General features: G+C 41.9%; 1 protein-coding gene across 1 annotated transcript in view; it reads right to left on the bottom strand.

Moving 5' to 3' along the window:
- The window catches only part of cacna1c (calcium channel, voltage-dependent, L type, alpha 1C subunit), a 1,035,639-nt gene that overhangs the window by 356,848 nt on the left and 658,875 nt on the right, over positions 1-19,916 (bottom strand). Inside the window, exons 18-19 of the mRNA XM_080190924.1 lie at positions 3,339-3,408; positions 552-684 (exon numbers count right to left, since the gene is read on the bottom strand). Coding sequence (XP_080047050.1) covers positions 552-684; positions 3,339-3,408 — 203 coding nt within the window. The remainder of the gene's footprint in view (positions 1-551; positions 685-3,338; positions 3,409-19,916) is intronic.

The raw sequence follows: 19,916 nt of genomic DNA, 5'->3' as shown, positions 1-19,916 counted from the left end.
GCAAGATGTTTTCCTAATTTTGGGATGGGTACAATGGGTGTGATAATTCACACTGTGAACCAGCATACCGGTTTCCTGGCACCATCTGCCCTCAAGCTATCTTTTTGGATATGGGATGGGTTGGAATGGTTAGCCATCTGTAATCAGCTGACTGGAATTTTCCAGTTGACGTGTTGGTCCTCCCTAGGCATTAGGAACTAGGCTATCTACATGGAGGTAGCTTCTTGATGGAAAAATGGGGGCCAGAGCTCCAGGTAGGCTTTGAAACCTTCCCTGAGGAAAATGGGCAATTGATCTGTTCCCTGATTGCCGCCATTGTCACTCAAGTGACTGGTATGAAGGAGATCATTACAAAGTGATGTGTTCCGATTTCATCAACATGTAGAAAATAACCTAGCCTTTGATTGCTTCCACAGATGTTACAGCTGAGATCAGCAGTTAAACACGAGAAATCATAATACATAACTATGCTATATTGATGTGATGCATTATACGGAAGCTTTGCTAGTTTAGGATGTATATAAGTCATTGTAAAGGTAAAATGTTGATACCTGTTTGTAGTATTGAAGACAAAGAATGCACTGGCATCAGGCATGGGAACAGCCTTCTCTTTTATATGTAATTCAGAGAGAGGCCGAGGACGTGGTCCTACAGGCATTTCCGGCTCATCATCATCTTCATCTCCTGAAGCCAGAAACTTATGTTCAATTATTATGTTTCAATAACAGACACAATATCCCAGTCATTGCTTTTCAGTCTTAGCTGTAAGTTTTTTTTTAATTTAGCCTTGAATGACATGAATTTGGCATGTTAAAGAGCAACCAAATCATAGGTTTGGTTTTAGTGGTTTCAGCAAGACTCACAATTTAGGGAGAAGGTGCTTTTCAGTTCCAGTCTAACACCTGGATTCAGAAACTTGCCACATACTTCAATGTATGACCAGATTTCATGGGATCTATCAAAGCATTTTATTGTTGTCTGATAGTGTAAGTTTAATTCCTTGAGCAAGTGAACTCAACTTTGTATGTAGGTAAAAATTGTGTTAATTTTTATAATTTATCGTTATGAAAACCAGAATATATCTTGCTTTGTTATTGCTCAATCACCTTTGTACAATATCCTCCACATAATGACACCTTGCTGATGACACCAAGATTGGGGGAACGGCAAATTGTGCGGAGGGTGTGGAGAGTCTGCAGAAGGATCTAGATAGGCTGGGCCAGGAAATGGCAAATGGAATTTAATGTTGGCAAGTGTGAGGTGGTCCACTTTGGTAGGAAGAATGGTAGGAAGGACTATTACTTACGTGGCGAAAAACTGCAGCAGGCGACGGTGCAGAGGGACCTCGGGGTCCTTGTGCATGAGTCGCAAAAACCCAGCTTGCAGGTGCAGCAGGTGGTCAGGAAGGCGAATGGGATGCTGGCCTTCATAGCGAGGGGGATTGAATATAAAAGTAGGGAGGTCCTGCTGCGGCTGTATAGGACATTGGTGAGGCCGCAGGAGTACTGTGTGCAGTTTTGGGCGCCGCACCTGCGCAAAGATATTTTGGCCTTGGAGGGAGTGCAGAGGAGGTTTACTAGGCTGATACTGGAGTTGAGGGGGTTGAGCTATGAGGAGAGGCTGAATAAACTAGGCTTGTACTCGTTAGAGTTTAGAAGAATGAGGGGAGATCTCATTGAGACGTATAAGATGATGAATGGGATGGATAGGATAGAGGTGGAGAGACTCTTCCCGCTCAAAAAAGACAGTAGGACTAGGGGGCACAGCCTCAAGATAAAGGGGGGGCGGTTTAGAACGGAGTTGAGGAGGAACTTCTTCACTCAAAGGGTGGTGAATCTCTGGAATTCTCTGCCCGTTGAAGTGGTGGAGGCTGCCTCGCTAAATATTTTTAAGACGCGGGTTGATGGGTTTTTGATAAGAGAGGGGATTAAGGGTTATGGGGAGAGGGCAGGAAAGTGGAACTGAGCCACGACAGATCAGCCATGATCTTATTGAATGGCGGGGCAGGCTTGAAGGGCTAGATGGCCTACTCCTGCTCCTATTTCTTATGTTCTTATGTTCTTATAATCCATTCAACCCTCTGATGTGTTGGGGTTAAGATAACATTACCCTCTACATTTAAGTCGACGCGTTATCCGACTTCTTATCTACATTCACATCTAGAATATTTCTACAATATCTTCCAAATAATTTAGGCCAAATAATTCCTTGCAAGATGTTTCTTAAAAAAAATTAATTTTATTTGATGTATGCATTCTGAGATTTCAATAGGATCATTGCATTGACCATGACATTTTTTTAGAAAACCAATATTTGCAGATCAAGGTAGTATATGTTAGGAAAACCTTTTTTTTGGAAAACCTTTCATTTTTAAGGAATGGCAATATCAATAAGTCTAGCTCAAGGTTACAAAAAAAATGACCTGAAAGGATGACCTTTCTGTCTGGTCTATAAATTACTTCCTCTGTCAAATGACAAAAAAAATCAAGAATTAACAATTATTTTGATGCATTGCATAGATTCTATCATAACCAACGACCTGAAACATTAATTGATGATCTGAGCGCTCTCGTCAGCAAATTTTTAAAAAATGATTTGTGAAGATAGATTTTACTTTGTTTGACTCCTGTATTCCCCATGTTTTACACAAAGGATTCTTGATTGGAAGGTCAGCATATCCCTGGATAAGTCAAACTAGACTTAAGCTGTATGCAAGGTTCACCATCTCCACCTTCTTGAACCGCCCCCCCACCCACCTCGCCGGATCTTTCAGATTTCTCTCCTCCACCATGGATAATGTACCTTAGAGGGCATATCAACTGTGACACTGAGGTATTTTTTGTAATTAATTTCAGATACCCAGAAACAAATTGTCTGCCTGCTCTGTCTTTGTCTTTTCGTTCTCTGGATTTCTGATCCCCAGTAATTGATACTCACTGGAAAGAGTGCAGAGAACTTACCTCACAAAACAAGGCAATAGGCAAATTCAAATGTTAGAATACTCCTCTCTTAATAAAAAATACATTTGACAAAGCTACTCTAATTCTTATCTCTCATTATGTACATCCTACTTCTTCTGTTCAATTAAATGTTGGGCGGAATTTTACCATCCCACTTGTCACGAGAATTGTAGCAGGTGGGGTTAGATCATGCAAAGGTCCGTACATCTTGGGGAGGAAGTTCCAGCCTTGGAGCGAACACGCCTAGAAAATCCAGCCCATTATGTAAATTGAGTAGGGAAGTATGGTCCTTATTTGTTGGACTTAAAATAAAATTAAATAACAGCAAATGAGAAGATGAGAGAATTCAAAGTTTTTCTGTAAAATCCCAAATGTTACCTGGGAATTCACTGGTAGGGTAAGGATTCTTCTCCTCATTCTCCTCAAGCGGATAGTCATCCAACTCAATCTGTAACAAATGAAAAGGGGTTATTGGTGAATTTTGGAAAGAAAATGCCATTCATTGTTCTGTACATTTGAAAAAATATTACAGATAATCAGTAATTTGAAAAAAAACTGATGTGGGGAACAATTTGATGGGGCATCAAAGAAATATTTTATACCTGGAATGATAGGTGAAATGCCCTTTTCCCATTCATGACTTTTCTGATATTGGTGTGTTCTTATCCAGACACCTGTTATCCTGTTTCTAAAACTAAGGTCTATCAGCAATTACACCAACATGCATAATTTAATTGTACTGTCTTTTCAAACAATCCTAAACTCTGTGCTTTTGGAGTTACTTTCAAAATAATAAGCAAGTCATTTAATCTGTGATCGTGCCACTAAGCTTGCTAAACATGGTTTCTTATTTGTTTTCTTCATCAATATGGTCATTTTGGGATGGTTTACTATGTTAAAGATGCCATATCAATTCAAATTGCCATTGTTGTTCATAACTCATTGCTAATGTGGGAGAAAGCTAGTGATTTGATTTATTATTGTTATACAGTGAAAAGTATTGTTTCTTGCACGCTATACAGACAGACCATAACCGTTCATAGAGTACAGAGGACAGAAGGAAAGGAGAAGGTGCAAGCATATAGTGTTACAGTCATAGCTAGGGTGTGGAGAAAGATCAACTTAATATAAGGTAGGTCCATTCAAAAGTCTGAATGCAGCAGGGAAGAAGCTTTTCCTGATTTGGATGGTATATGATCTCAGACTTTTGTATCTTTTTCCCAACAGAAGAAGGTGGAAGAGAATGTCAGGGGTGCATGCGTTCCTTGATTATACTGGTTGCAATATCTGTCCAAAATTCTGAAGTGCAACTGAGGCATTGGAGGGTGCTCCCTCCTTAGTATTGAAGACATTGTTTGAGGAATGAGAATATTGTATGGCCTGTGGTTGCAGTGCATGGAACACAGCAAGCAACCCTTAGATGAGATAGCTTCATATTCAGTCAATTTAGATTTGCGACAATCTGTGAAGTAGGGATGCAAAGTATACATGACATATGATGGTCTGTACTCCACTTTATAGTATCTAGGATCTACGCATACAGGTCCACTGTTCCCTTAAAGTGGCGACACAATTGAATAAGGTGGTGAAGAAGGCCTATGGCATGCTTGTCTTCATTGGTTGGGGCACAGAGTATACAAACTGGCAAATCATGTTGCAGCTATATAGAGCTTTAGTTAGACTACATTTGGAATATTGCATTCAGTTCTGGTCACCACACTATCAGAAGAATGTCAAGGCTTTGGAGGGGGTACAGAAAAGCTTTACCAGAATGTTGCTTGGTTTGGAGGGTATTTGCTCTGAGGAGGGATTGGACAAACTTAGTTTGTTTTTTCACTCAAATATCAGAGGCTGAGGATGACCTGATGGAAGTTTATAAAATTATAGGACACATGGGTAAAATGGATAGACAGAGTCTTTTTCCCATGGTTGAAATGTCAATTACTAGGGGACATATGTTTAAGGTAAAGAGGGGAAAGTTTAAAGATTTAAGAGGCAAGTTTTTTTACACAGAGGGTGGTAAGTGCCTGGAATGCGCTGCCAGAGGTGATGATAGAAGCAGATACAAAGCAACATTTAAGAGACAGATACATAATTAAGCAAGGAATAGTGAGATACAGATCACGTAGAGGCAGAAGATCTTTAGTTTAGAAAGGCATCATGTGTCAGCGCAAGCTTGGTGGGCCAAAGGGCTTTTCTTGTGTTGTCTTATTCTTTGTTCTTTGGTATAGTATTTTGCATTTTCATTATGGTTGGAATTGTATGTACATGGAAACACAGTTTGTAACTACTTGGTTACAAAATTAACGTCACTCAATTTACCTTAAGATTTGGATTATCATAGTCTATCTCTTTCCCATTAGTAGTTGACCCCATGTAACAACTTTGAACATGTTGCATTGCTGACATAAATTACAAGAAATTGAATGTTGAAGCTCTTTGGTTTTCCTCCCAGCGCTGGGAAACAGACATTAGACTTGTTTCTAGGTCACCTTGTCCTTAGCAGGAAGCAGTACAGGGTCCTGATTCTCATGGAGGAGGACAGTTAATTGGCTGGAAGGTGGGTTGGGCCACCAATTAGTGGACATGGAGCAGAAATGGAGGCAGGGCTAAAAGAATGTAAGCCTGATTTACACAGACCAAGGCAGTCATACAGTGACTATGGTTGATATCTGGTGGGGAGGGGGAGGTGATACCTGTGGTGAGAAGGCATATGACAGATATCTCAGTGTTTGATGTACACTTGTATACAAAAAATCAAGGTGCAGTGCAATTGCATGAATCGCAGTTAGCAGCCAACTTCCTGACAGGAATAGATGCAGTCCACTCCTCCTACTGGTGTGAATCACACTTTGCTTCTTTTTTGCACTAAGTGCTGTATGATTGCATCTGTGTGTGAAGTTGTACGAATGAAGTAATGGCATGATGGGAAAATTGGTCAAGTATTTGGTACAAAATAAGGAAAGCTGATCAAGGTATTCCAAAATGCCAGACCCCTGTAAGACTTAATAAGATTGACCCCGCATAATTTAAGAACATAAGAAATAGGAGCAGGAGTAGGCCATCTAGCCCCTCAAGCCTGCCCCGCCATTCAATAAGATCATGGCTGATTTGATAGTGGTTCAGTTCCACTTACCCTTCTGCTCCCCGTAACCCTTAATTCCCTTATTAGTCAAAAATCTATCTACCTTTGACTTAAACACATTTAACAAGGTAACCTCCACTGTTTCAATGGGTAGAGAATTCCAAAGATTCATTACCCTCTGGGAGAGGAAGTTCCTCCTGAACTCTATTTTAAATTGACTCCCCCTTATTTTGAGGCTGTGCCCTCTAGTTCTTGTTTCCATTCTAAGTGGAAATAATCTCTCTGCTTCTACCCTGTCTAGCCCCTTCATTATCTTATATGTCTCTATAAGATCTCCCCTCAGCCTTCTAAACTCCAATGAGCACAGACATGAATAAGGCCAGAGAAGGCTAAGCTGTGCCTAACCTCTGTAAGAAGACTGAGTCCACATGACCTACAGTTGTATGAGTATGACAAGATAAGGTCAGGAATGAAGGAGTCATCGATCTTCCTCTGTTCTATCAAAGGATAATATAAAGGTATGACTGATGAGACAAAGAGTTCTAGGAGGTCTGCAGGTTGTACCATGATTTATGACATTGCTTATGATGCTATTATTGATTGAATTTCTGAATAAGCTCTGGTCACACAAACTGATAATGATTATGCATTAGTACTGAACTGATTCTTTATATAAGCGCGGACTTGAGAAGGAATTAGCATGTCGTAATGACTGCTCTCCAAACTCAAGTTTTTGTCAATACTGCATGCAGTGTTTTGTAAATAAAGACTAGTTATTTTGTCAGAATTACTTTTGTTGAGTCTTTCTACCACAGTCAAGAAGCAGGAAAATTACTTCAACATGTGAGCTTGCCTGAAAATGGGTGCAATTCTCTCCCATTTTTACTCAATCGTCACTTCAAATTTTTTTGATAAGATTGCCCCCAGAGAGCTGGATTTGAGGGCAAGGATTCCCCCATTATGCTGATGCAGATCTGGACGTCCCCCTTGAGGTGGATCAGAGGGAGGAGAGAAGACCTCTTTGCAGAGGGTGGCAGGAGAAGGCCAGCTTTCTAGACAAGCAGGCCTGGATTGAGTTTGTAGAGACTACAGGAAGGATTTTCCATGCACAGAATCTGGTACATTTGCAGTGACGGACGCTTATGCCATTGTTTCCCATTGTTCACAATCTCTACTGCTGAAGAAGCCATGTCAGACGGTTTCTGTCAGCAGGACTGGAACTGTGGAATATCCTGCCACAGGAACAGGATTAAATTACCATATTCATTATGGCAAGGTGAGTGCAACACCAGTCTGCTATTTAACCTCCAGCAGATACTCCAGCAAAGGAGCTGAAGGGCACATGTTGCTCCTGAACACGGCAGGAATGTGCCCAAGGTAATTACTGACCCCTCAGCAAGGCTCAGAGACATATGGCTGGAACGTTTTGGCCTTTAATGCCACTAGGATCTTCTGGTCCTTCTAATGTCACACCCCCACAGCAGGTTTTATGGCAATGAGGTATCCAACAGGAAACCCCATTGATAATTTTAGGACCAGAAGATCCCACTGCTGATCAGTGGCAGGCCACCTCCTCCATGGTTGCGTGGCAAATACCACCATAAGTATGTTGGAGCCTTGCTAGCACTGATACATACCACTTCATATGTCACCCTGCTGCTGGCATTGCCCAATAGTTACTTATCTCTCTCTGTTTTGTCCATGCAGTAGGGACAAGATAAAATGAGTCAACAGAAAATTGAAACGAGATCTTCAGACAGAACAGCTGGTTGATTAATAGACATTTTGTGCACTGCCAAAATAATTGTCAGTTAATATAAAACCCAAGTCATACAATTCACGCGATAAAATCATTGGGTGAGTTACCACTACGGGGTTCCAAGCCTTTGGGTTAGAAGGGCTCAGTTGATGGCGATACCTGCTATGGAAAAGTCCTGATGAAACCTTGTAGTGCTGTACTGGCCTGGCCACTTCCAAGTGCAGCCAGGGAATCTCTGTGTTCTGCATCTTCCTCTTTGTCATCTTCTCCAAGGTCTTGCTCCTTTTCTTCCAATGAGCTGTGTTGATTTAACGCATTACCATCTTCAAGCTCTCTAGAGGGTCATGTTATGGAGAGTGCAGCAGACCACCACATTGTTCGAGACCCTTGCAGAAAACTTGATGGCCTTCTCGACAGTGGCCTGACTGAGCAGGTTGTGATAGTGCCTGATAGTCTGGAGCTGGTACCATTGTATGCAGACTCGAGTCAGGTGATGTTTCCTGAAGGCAGCAATATGGGAATGCAGGTGGTAACCAGCACAGTACTTGATCCTTTTAACCCATTGAGCTCCAGCTCTGCATGTTCTGCAGCTTTGTTCTGTCACAGAGCCACCAGTATCCTGATCTCAGGCTTCTCAGTGGTGCCAGTGAAGACCAACAGCCTGGACTTGAGGATTTTTCATTGGTAAGGCACAAAAACAGCACTCCTATGTCCAGGCTATTGTACAAAAATAAGCCTGTGATAGTGGGGCCCTTTAAGGGCCAATATTTCTGGGTCATGTGACCTGGCTGGGACCCATTGGAAGAGCATGCAAACCTCGAGCTATGAAATAGTAGAGCATGGGTCCAGAGAGGAGAAACTCTCATTACAAGCCAGGGAGTTGGACGGGCAAAATTATATGTGTTGAGCTTAAGTGGATTGTTTTGTTGCTGTTGTCTCATAAATCACCATTGAGATTTAAAGCTTCCTTGTCATATTACCTCTCACTACAATATTGGTGATGAGGATAAATCAGTCTACAGTCACAAAATTTGACTTTTGGAACAGGAAGGGTGAGCTCTCAAAAACCTGTGAGGAAGGAAGGTAAAGTCATTCGTAGCAACCATAGTCGAATAGCTATGCCATTATTCAAGAAAATCAATCTGTTTGATCCAGAGGTTAAAAATTGGGGCCTGCACATCAAAAAACTTTGGTACATTTTTGCTGCCAATTAGATAATTTCAGAAGAAAAACAAAAAGTTATTTTACTCACAGTTTGTGGTCCACAAATGTATAACCCTGTAAGAAGTCTAGCATCTCTAGAGGATCCAGATGCTAAATACTTTGATCAACTAGTGACAAGCGTGGAAAATCACTACAATCTCCCCACCCTCCATTCTTATGCAGCAGGAAATGTTCCATTCAGCTATTAGGACTCAGGTGAGGCAGTTGCTGCTTTCATGCTAGGTTTTGCCAATGGCTGAACACCGTGAATGTGGCCCATCTGTAAGTGATATGTCATGGTGTGTGGTATCAACAATTTGAACATTTAGAAAAAGTTGCTCAAGCAACTGAAAGCACTGAACAAAGTGTTTTTGAATTACAATGCATGCAAAGTGAGGTAAATTAATTATGGCAGGAAATGGCTGCTGCTCGAAGTACCCATAGTGAGGGCACAGCGGACCCTGAGAAGAGAAAGATAGGTTGTCAGCCATAAGTTGTCGAAGTGTGTTATCATTATAGGGGAGACCATCCCCAAGACAGATGCAAATATAAAGAGTTCATTTATTTCAGGCGCAATAAGAAAGGCCACATTCAAGCACTGCAGCTAATTCTCCCCAAAAATGACTCCAGTGAATAGTCTTGTGGAAGAGCTGGAAGAGAAATCAGAAGTTTATAAGCTCAACATTGAAATTGTCCTTATAGTTAACAGGCATTCACTGAGTCTGGAGGTCAACTCAGGTATTTCTGCTACAGAGGGAGGAGGTACAAGTACTTACAGGAATGACTGCAACACTTCAGGCTTAGTACTACATGTACTACATTCTCTATCAATAGGAATGAAGTAGAAATAGTCAAGAGCTTCAAGATTTTAGGTGTCCATTCACCAACAACCTGTCCTAGTCCCTCTAAGCAGACGCTATAGTTAAAAAAGCCCAGCAATGCCTCTATTTTCTCAGGAGCCTCAGGAAATTTGGCATGTCCACTGCAACTCTCACTAACTTCTATAGATGCACCATAGAAAGCATTCTTTCTGTTTACATCACAGTTTGATATGACTCCTGCTCTGTCCAAGGCCGCAAGAAACTCCAAAGGGTTGTAAATGAAGTCCAGTCCATCACACAAACCAGCCTCCTATCCATTGACACAGTGCACACTTCCTAATGCCTTGGAAAAACAGCCAGCATGATTAAGGATCCCATGCACCCTAGACATACTCTCTTCCACTTTCTTCCATCGGGAAAAAGACACAAAAGTCTGAGATCACGTACCAACCGACTCAAAAACAGCTTCTTCCCTGCTGCCATCAGACTTTTGAATCAACTTACATCTTTCTCTACACCCTAGCTATGACTGTAACACTACATTCTGCACTCTTTCATTTCCTATGTACGGTATGCTTTGTTGTATAGCACGCAAGAAACAATAATTTTCATTGTATACTAATACATGTAACAATAATAAATCAAATCAAAATCAAATCAAATCAACCTATACAGTGGAGGCCCTGATGGTAATGGGCACAACTTCAGCACTGGTGTTGTATCAACACCAATATGCCCTGTTACCGCTAACTGTTGTGAAAGATCAGAGGCCAAGCCTTTTGGGTGAGACAAGCCAAAGCAAATCAAGTTGAAATGGCTGGAGATATTCAGCATCACAGACAGGGTTTTTCAGGAGCTTTGGTGCAAGTACCAGGAAGGTTTTGGAATGAACTGGAGAACGTACAAGGAGTTAAGGTCAAGATTATTGTGAATCCTGAATCAACACAAACATTTTTTAGAACCCAACCTATTCCTTATGCACAGCAAAAATTGGAGGTTGAGCTGAAATGCTTGAAAGACCAAGGGATAACTAAATCTGTGCAATTCTATGAATGGGCAGCACCAATAGTCCCCGTGTTAAAACTAGATTGCACAGTAAAAATTTGTGGTGATTACAAGTTAACTATGAACAGAGTTCCCCAAATAGATAGATATACTATCCTTAAGATAAAAGATTTTTATACGAAGGCATCAAATACATAAACTGGACTTGAGTCAAACGTACTAATAGCTTAAACAGGAGGAAGATTCAAAGAACAGTGTTACTATCAACACACACAAGGGTTTATTTCAATATACAAGCTTACCCTTCAGTATTTCATCTACATGCGCAATCTTTCAGCGCATGATGCAGAGTCTTCTACAAGAGATCCCAAAAGTTGACATACATCTGGATAATGTCTTAATAATGAAGACCATAGGGCCAATTTGGAAGAAGTCCTTAGGTGAAAAGGTAAAAAACGGAAAAGTCTATTCTTCAAGCCAAGTCACATATTTAGGATTTAAGTCAGTGCAAAAAGCTTACACCTAATGGAAGATAAGATAAAGATGATAAAAGGGGTATCCGCACCAAGAAACATAGCTGAGTTGAAGTTCTTTTTAGGGATGGTCAACCATTGCAGCTGTTTTATGCCAAATTTTTCCACAATTTCAGTGTCCTCCAACTTTTGAAGAAGCATCAAAGTGGCAGAGGGAAGATTCTTAGAGAAAGGCTTTGACCAAGTGAAACAGGCCCTACACTCATCTACCTTACTCATCTGTTTTCACCCAGATAACTGTGATGTGTGATGCATTGCCTTACAGCATAGGTGCTGTGCTCTCAAGCAAGATGGAAGATGGCATGGAGCAGTATGCCATTTTTGCTTCCAGGACCTTGTTGGATGCTGAAAGAAAGTGCTCATGATCGATGTGGAAGGTTTGGCAGTCATATATGCCATTAAAAATTTCACTAATCTGTTTATGGCTGCCACTTCATCATCATCTCAGAAAACAAGCGTTCCTAGGTCTTTTAAATTAGGATATACCAGTTCTCTCGATTGCATTGGCCAAAGTACAAAGATAGGCCTTACTATTGACTGTTTATAGTTATACTTTTCAAAACAAGCTGGGTACTCAAATTTCCAATGCTGATGCCCTCAGCTGACTTCCACTTCTGTGCACTGTATCAACATCCCCCCGAGAAGTGCAAAAGCAAGTATACGATGTAAGAAATCAGGAAGCTACAGTCCCCACTTCTAGATATGTGGACCCAGCGTAGTCTGCCAACAACTGAGTCACTGATTGCTGCACCAAATGTTTCCCAAAGGAAATCTTGGGTGTCAGCTAAAGAAGCTTACAAGGGCATCAGCACTAGCACATCTTCAGAATCTGTGAATCTGCCTACCACTATTGTAGGCACTGCAACCTCAACCAGGGATGAACTGGTCGTGGAGTTCGAATGTCCTCAGATAGACTGATATTATGAACTTTGCCATGTTGCACTCTTTTCCATAAATTCTGTCTTGACCCTGTAAGTTGTATATTAGAGTTTTCTTATATATGTGTGAAGGAACTTAAGGGAAGAGAAATGTGATTATATGGCCCTTTTAAGGGGTGATTCTGAGTCATGTGACTCATCCAGGACATATCAGAACAGAACATGTGAACCTCGACCAATGAAATAGTAAAGCGTGGGTCCGGGGAGGAGGAATTCTCATTGCAAGCCAGCGAATTGGTGGGACAAAACTGTATCAGTGTTGAGCTTATGTGTTCTGTTTTTCTGCTATTGTTTAATAAATCACCATTGTGATTTAAAACTTCCTCATTGTATTACCTCTCAATACAATAGGTCCCACAAAACCAGGTTTATGTGGGAGTGGGTGTGATTATACAGTTGGAGATGGGGTACATGAAGATTGGTTCCGAGAGTGGGATGAGCAAAAATATGATTGCTGTCTTTGTTTCAGTTATTTTAAAGTAATTGATTAACCTTAATTGGTTCAGTGCACAAGGTCATTACAGACATTTCCGATAAAGCCGATTCTGGTGGAGCCACAAGTCCAAGACTGACAAGAGCCGAGAAGATTCTGGAGAACTGTGTCATTTTGCTGAAGATTGTATTATTGATCTTGGATTGAGTGGGAGTTGCTGTTGGATGAGATTTGGTAGCTAAATCCTTGAGAAAAGATAAGAGCCTTTAATAAATTTAAATTTTAAGCTTTAAACAAATAAAATCTCACATTTGATTTTGCTGTATATTGTGGAAAACAAAATGAGTATTTTTGATGCTCAGGCCTTCATGAAGTGTCTCAGTGCCTTGAAGCAGTTGACGAAAAATATATTGAAGACAGAGCAAATGAGTATCTGCTTAAAATCAGGAGCCAGGAAGGCTGAGATAATTGTCACATGAGGTTTGAGAAAAAGAGAAGGTTGTTTCAGCTGGTGCCAGAAATTGAATTATAAAAAGGGAAATGAGACTATTTAAATAGAAAGGGTAAAATTGAAAAGAGAAATTAGAAAGGTCGAACTAGAAAGGCAAAAAAAAGGACAGAGATATAGAAAGAGACAGCGAATTGGAAAGAGAAAGGCTCAGATTATGTGAACTGGCAGTGAAAGGTAAGATAATAGCACTTTACAGTTTTTATTTGGTGAAGAATGTTCACTTAATTCCTATATTAATGAAGAGGAAATAAAAATAAATATACTTTGTGTCATCCAAGAAAATCACCACAAATCTGGATTGGCATAAACAACATTGGACTATGCTCTGAAAGAAAGTTTTGTAAAGGAAAACTTTGGAAGTGCACTCATTTCTTTCAGAACAGCACTCATGTGACAAAGACTACTACTCTCAATGCCTGTGTGTTGGTACCAGAGGGCTGCTGGAAATTTGACAAGGAAACAGGACCAGTTAGAGAGATTAGCGAGTGGATATGGGGGTAGGGTCTGGATGGGATTGTTGTCGGTGCAGACTTGATGGATGAAACAGCTTCTTTCTGCACTGTAGGGTTTCTATGATTTCTATGAGGACCAGGCCTATATGGTATTTGCAAGAGGAAAGGAAATGGCGCTTGAAAGGTGGTACAGATTATTGTGAGTTGAATAAGACTTTGGGAGCCTTGGGGAAGCGATTCTGATGGAAGAATTCTCAAAATGAGTCCCGTCAGTCACAAAGTTTTGCTTGGAAGAACATAAAGGCCCATAACTTCTAATCTCCCAACAGTTGTACATGGTAAGAATCCCAGAAGATGCACTGGGGAAACTCCTGGAAGTTTCCCACGCAAAACCTAAACAGGAATTGCCCAGGAAATTCACATTTCTGATTGGAAATTACCTTGAATTGGAAAGTATCCTATACTCTGATTTCACTTGGAGACTTGGGATGGTTTTGATTGTTCTAGCAGAATTGTTACCCAGGAAGAGTTAGAAGAATTCAAAGCACTTCTAACTCCTAGGTAACTGTAATACTGATCTCCACTCAGCCCCAACTGGACCCCTTTGCTACCCCACTCAACCCTCGACTGTCCTCCCACCATCCCTCCTCACCACTCCCAGCTACCTTCACCCCCAGACTATTTCCCACTCCTCTGACTACCATCCCAACCCCTGAATAACTCCCAACAATCCAGCTATCTAACAATGCCTAGACTAGCCCCCTGCACCCCTGATTACATCCAGAAACTCCCAGTCCTATTGTCTACTCTCCTGATCCCCTGACTGACCACCCAACCAAACCAACTAACCATTCAACCTACTCAATCCCCAAACCCATCATATTCTCCCAACGCTTCCTACACAATCCCTCCACTCTTCCAATGCTACACACTTAACTTATACCCTTGCCTTGTTCCTGGCTTCTCGAAGTGGCTGGGACCTTTAATCTTACTTGCCGTACATCAGCTAACACTGTAAAAAGTGAATGTGGCTTCCTTTTGACCAACTACTGCCTTTGACTGAGGACCTCAGGAACCTACTGCACAGCATGTTTCTGAGGTGATCAGAATCAGAGAGTCAGGCACAAATGTGCAGCTGTATTTTAGATACAAGGAACAGAGTGATGATCATACTGTGATTGTCACTCCTTGGAAAGTTCTGGACCAAAGTTCTTAAACACAGGAAAGCACTGTGATGGCAGATTATGAATTAACTTACAAGAACATTAGTAAAAGGCCAAATTGAAAAAATCCAAGAGAAATTGGAGAGAAAGGAAAACTGAAGAATATCTGGTTTTGTTGAGGCTCTGATTTGAGAACATTACCTCAGAGGGCATATCTAAGGCAGAGGTTGAAAAGATTCATGAGTGTTATTCTGTTAAAAATGACATTTTGATATGGAAGTGGACATGTCACCAGAGGCCAGTTGCTGAGGATTGTGCTGTAGTCTGTGAAATTGTTATCCTCCTTGTTACTGCAATGAGGTTTTGCGGATTATCCAAGAGATTCCAGTTGCAGACCATGGACATTCAGAAGACACAAGCTAGATTAATGATACTTTTTTTTGGCTGAAGATGCATAAAGACGTGGTTGACTTTTATAAGACATATCATGCATGCCAAATCAGCTTTGATCTTATTGAATGGTGGTGCAGACTTGAAGGACTGAGTGGCATAGTTCTGTTCCGAATTCATTTGCAAGATTGGGGAACTATAGCCAGCAATCAAGCCAGGCCAGTTAATACTGATATCTACATTTGATGAACTATTTAGTTCTTGGGTTCTGTGTTGGGCCCTTGCCTAATGCGAAATCAGGTCATAGGTATTTTCTGGCCATTATGCATATGTTCATTCGATTTCCAGTGGGATAAACATTGAAAAATATCACAAGGAAAGCTGTGAGTCACAGAATCCCCATAGTGCAGAAGAAGGCCATTTGGCCCATCAAGTCTGTACTGACTCTCCAAAAGAACATCTTACTCAGGCCCACCCCTCCCCCTCCCCCCTTTCTTGTGGATGGTACACACTGCTGCCATTGTGAGTTGGTGGTGGAGGGAGTTAATGTTTGTGGATGAAGTGCCACTCATGGACTGCTTTGTCCTGGATGATGTCAAGTTTCTTGAGTGCTGTTGGAGCTACACTCATTCAGGTAGTTGGAGAATATTACATCACACTTCTGACTTGTGCCTTGCAGGCATTGGGGAGTAAGCAGGTAGGTTACTCATCACAGGATTCCTGGCCACTGACATACTCATGTAGGTCCAGTATTTATAAGTCTAATTCAGTTCATTTCAGTTCAGTTTCTGGTCAATGGTTGCTCCCAGGATGTTGATCGTGAGGGATGCCACGGAAAGTCAAGAGACAATGGTGAGATTACCTCTTGCTAAAGATAATCATTGCATGGCACTTGGTGGCATGAATGGTGGCACAAATGTTACTTGCTACTTGTTAGCCCAAGCTCAGCTCTTGATGCATTTGGACATGGAATCCTCAGCATCTAAAGAGTTGCAAATGATGCTGAATGTTGTGCAATCACCAGCAAACATCCCCTCTTCTAACCTTATGATGGAAGGAAGGTCATTAATGAAGCAGCTGACGATGGTTGGGCCTCAGACACTACCCTGACAAACACCTGCAGTGATGTCCTGGAACTGAGATGACTGACTTCCAACAACCACAACCATCTTTCTCTTTCACCCCAAGAATCCCATTGACTGCTGTTTTCTAAGGCACTCTGATGCCACATTCAGTCAAGGGCAGTCACTCTCACATCTTTGGGGATCTTTTATTCATGTTTGGACAAGGCTATTATGAGGTCAGGAACTGAGTGACCCCGGTGGAATCCTAACTGAGCATCAGCGAGTGGATTGTTGCTTCACAAAAATGCCGCTTGTTCGCACTGTTGATGGTCCTTTTCATCATTTTACTGACAATCGAGAGCAGACTGATGGGTTTGTGGACAGGACATACCAGTGTTTTGGCTGTATTGGCAGTAAGAAGTCTCACAACACTAGGTTAAAGTCCAACCAGTTTATTTGATAGTAATCCCTCAAGCTTTCGGAAACGCTGTTCCTTTGTCAGGTGTGTGGAAGGTTCTGGTCACAGAATCTTCTTCAGAGTCTTCAACGCATCATTGATGAAGATGAACATCTCGCCAGCGCCATCCCCACACCCTCACTTCTTGCCTTCAAACAACCGCACAACCTCAAACAGACCACTGTTCGCAGCAAACTACCCACCCTTGAGGAGAACAGTGACCACAACACCACACAACCCTGCCACAGCAACCTCTGCAAGACATGCCAGATCATCGACATGGATGACATAATCTCACATGAGAACACCATCCACCGGGTACACGGCACATTCTCTTGTAACTCGGCCAACGTTGACTACCTAATATGCTGCAGGAAAGGATGTCCTGAACCATGGTACATTGGGGAGACCATGCAGACACTACGACAATGGATGAATGAACATCGCTCGACAATCACTAGGAAAGACTGTTCCCTTCCTGTTGGCGGTCACGGGCATTCAGCCTCTGATCTTCGGGTAAGCGTTCTCCAAAGCTGCCTTCTCGACACACAACAGTGCAGAGTCACTGAGCAGAGACTGATAGCCAAGTTCCACACACATGAGGGGATCTTGGGTTCATGTCGCACTATCTGTAACCCCCATGACTTGTCTGGGCTTGCAAAATCTCACTTACTGTCCTGTCTGGAGACAATACAATCTCTTTAACCTATGCTAATACTATCTCCACTCACATTGCCTGCATCGTTAAGACTTGAATAGCAAGATAGCTATAAAGGCTTGCATTCTAATCAGTATTCTGTAAACGGCGTGTGACTTTATATGCCCTTCTCTGATCAGAACATTCCACACACCTGATGACGGAACAGCGTTTCTGAAAGCTTGTGGGATTACTATCAAATGAACTGGTTGGACTTTAACCTGGTGTTGTGAGACTTCTTACTGTGTTTACTCCAGTCAACGCCGGCATCTCTACATCGTAACTGTATTGGAACAGCTTGGCTAATCATGTGGCATGTTCTGGAGCATAAGTCTTCAGTACTATTGCTGGAATATTGTCAACACTGATAGCCTTTTCACTATTAGAGGACCTTTGGTTAGTTAATGCAGTGCATTTTGTAGATGATACACATTGCAGTTACTATGCATTATGGAGGGAATTAAGTTTGAAGTTGGTGGATGGGGCCTGTCAAGCAGCTTGCTTTATCTTGGATGGTGTCAAAAACTTGTGAGCACTGCCCACAATTAGCAAGTATTCCATCATACCCCTGTTTTTTCTTTGAAGGTGCTCTTTCAGAGATTTGGTACAGACTTGATGGGCTGAATAGCTTTCTTCTGCACTATAATGATTCTATGATTGTAATATTTTTCAATGTTCATCTCACTGGAAATCGAGTAACCAAATGCATCATGGCCGGAAAATACCTATGACCTGATTTAGTCAGGCTCAGGGAAATCAGGGAGTGAGTTATCCAAGATGGGATTCCCAGTCTCTGACGCGTTCTTGTAGCCACAGTATTTATATGGTTGGTTCAGCTCATTTTCTGGTGAATGCTAACCCTAGGAAATTCATGGCAAGGAATTCAGTGAGAGTAATGCCACTGAATGTCAAAGGGCGGTGGTTAGATTCTCTCTTCTTGGGGATGGTCATTGCCTGCACTTTGTGGTGTATGAACGTTCCTTGTCACTTATCAGCCCAAGCTTGAAAGTTGTGCAGGTCTTGCTGTATATGAACAATGACCACAGACTGCTTCAATATCTAAGGAGTCACATGTTGTGTGAATATCATGCAATCATCAGTGAATATACCCACTTTTGACCTTAAGATAGAAGGAAATTTGTTGATGAAGTAACTGGAGGTGGTTGGGCTGAGGCCACCACCCTGTGGAGCTCCTGCAGCAATGTCCTGGGAGAAAGATGAACGTCTTCCAACAACCACAACAATCCCTGTTTCTCCTCGGTATATCTAGCCAGTGGAGTTTTCCCCCTGATCCCTACAGACTCCAGTTTTGTTGAGGCTCCTTGATGCCATATGGAGACAAATGCTGATTTGATGTCATGGGTAATGAATCTCACGTCACCTCTTGAGTTAAGCTCTTTTGTCGATATTTGGATCAAGGCTGCAATGAAGTCAGGAGCTGAGTGACTCTGACAGAAGCCAAATTCAGCATCAGTGAGCAGGTTATTAGTGAGTAAGTGCCACTCGATAACACTGCTGGGGACACCTTCTATTAATTTATTGATGATCAAGAGTGGACTGATCGATGCAAGGTAATTGCCAGGTTCGATTTGTCCTGGTTTTTATGTACCAGACATGCCAGGGCAATTTTGCACATTGTTGGGTCGATGCCAGGGCTGTAGCTGTACTGGAACAGCTTGCCTAGGGGTAAGCTTTAGCTTTGTCTTTTGCATTGACGTGCTGGGCTTTCCACCATTGAGCCTGGGGTACTACTTGAGCTTTCTCTCCCAGTTCGTTGCTTATTGCCCACTACCATTCACGACTGAAGTGGCAGATTGCAGAGCTTAGGTCTGCTCTGTTGGTAGTAGAATTGCTCAACTGTGTCTCACATGTTGCCACTGTATGGCAAATAGTCCTATGTTGTAACTTCATCAGGCTGACACCTCATTTCTGAGTGTGCGTGGTGCTGCTCCTGGCATGCTTTTTTGCACTATGCATTATCCAGGGATCAATATCTTGTTTGCAGGTGTCCTGCTAATTGAGGTATAGATTCCCAAGGGATTGTGATCATGTGGCCAGCTCGCTGTATGGAATGTCTTTGGTTATAAGGCCATTATACATTATCCATCTGAAGAACATGACCAAACCAGCTGCTGGCTTATCAGTGGAATTAGCACCCTCCACATTCTTGGAGGTAGTAATACTGTCTTACCAAGAGATGTTGAGGATATGTTGGACACCGCAAATTTGCAAATTGTTTAGCCTTTCTTTGCTCACCATATATTGTTCAGGTCTCACCACTATAGACAAGTACACTGAGGACACAGGATTGGTTGATGGCAATTGGTGTTCACATTCAGCTTGCCACTCTCAGATTGGATATAACAGCTACAGCTTTTGTGATGTGTGAGTTGATTTCAGCATTAAGTGACAGATTGTTGGTGATTGTGGAACCAAGATATATAA

The sequence above is a fragment of the Carcharhinus amblyrhynchos genome, chromosome 6 (assembly GCF_965287045.1).
Source record: "Carcharhinus amblyrhynchos chromosome 6, sCarAmb.v2.hapA, whole genome shotgun sequence".
NCBI lineage: Eukaryota > Metazoa > Chordata > Chondrichthyes > Carcharhiniformes > Carcharhinidae > Carcharhinus > Carcharhinus amblyrhynchos.
The sequence above is the reverse complement of the archived record's forward strand: the minus strand, read 5'-3'. Positions and strand labels throughout refer to the sequence as shown.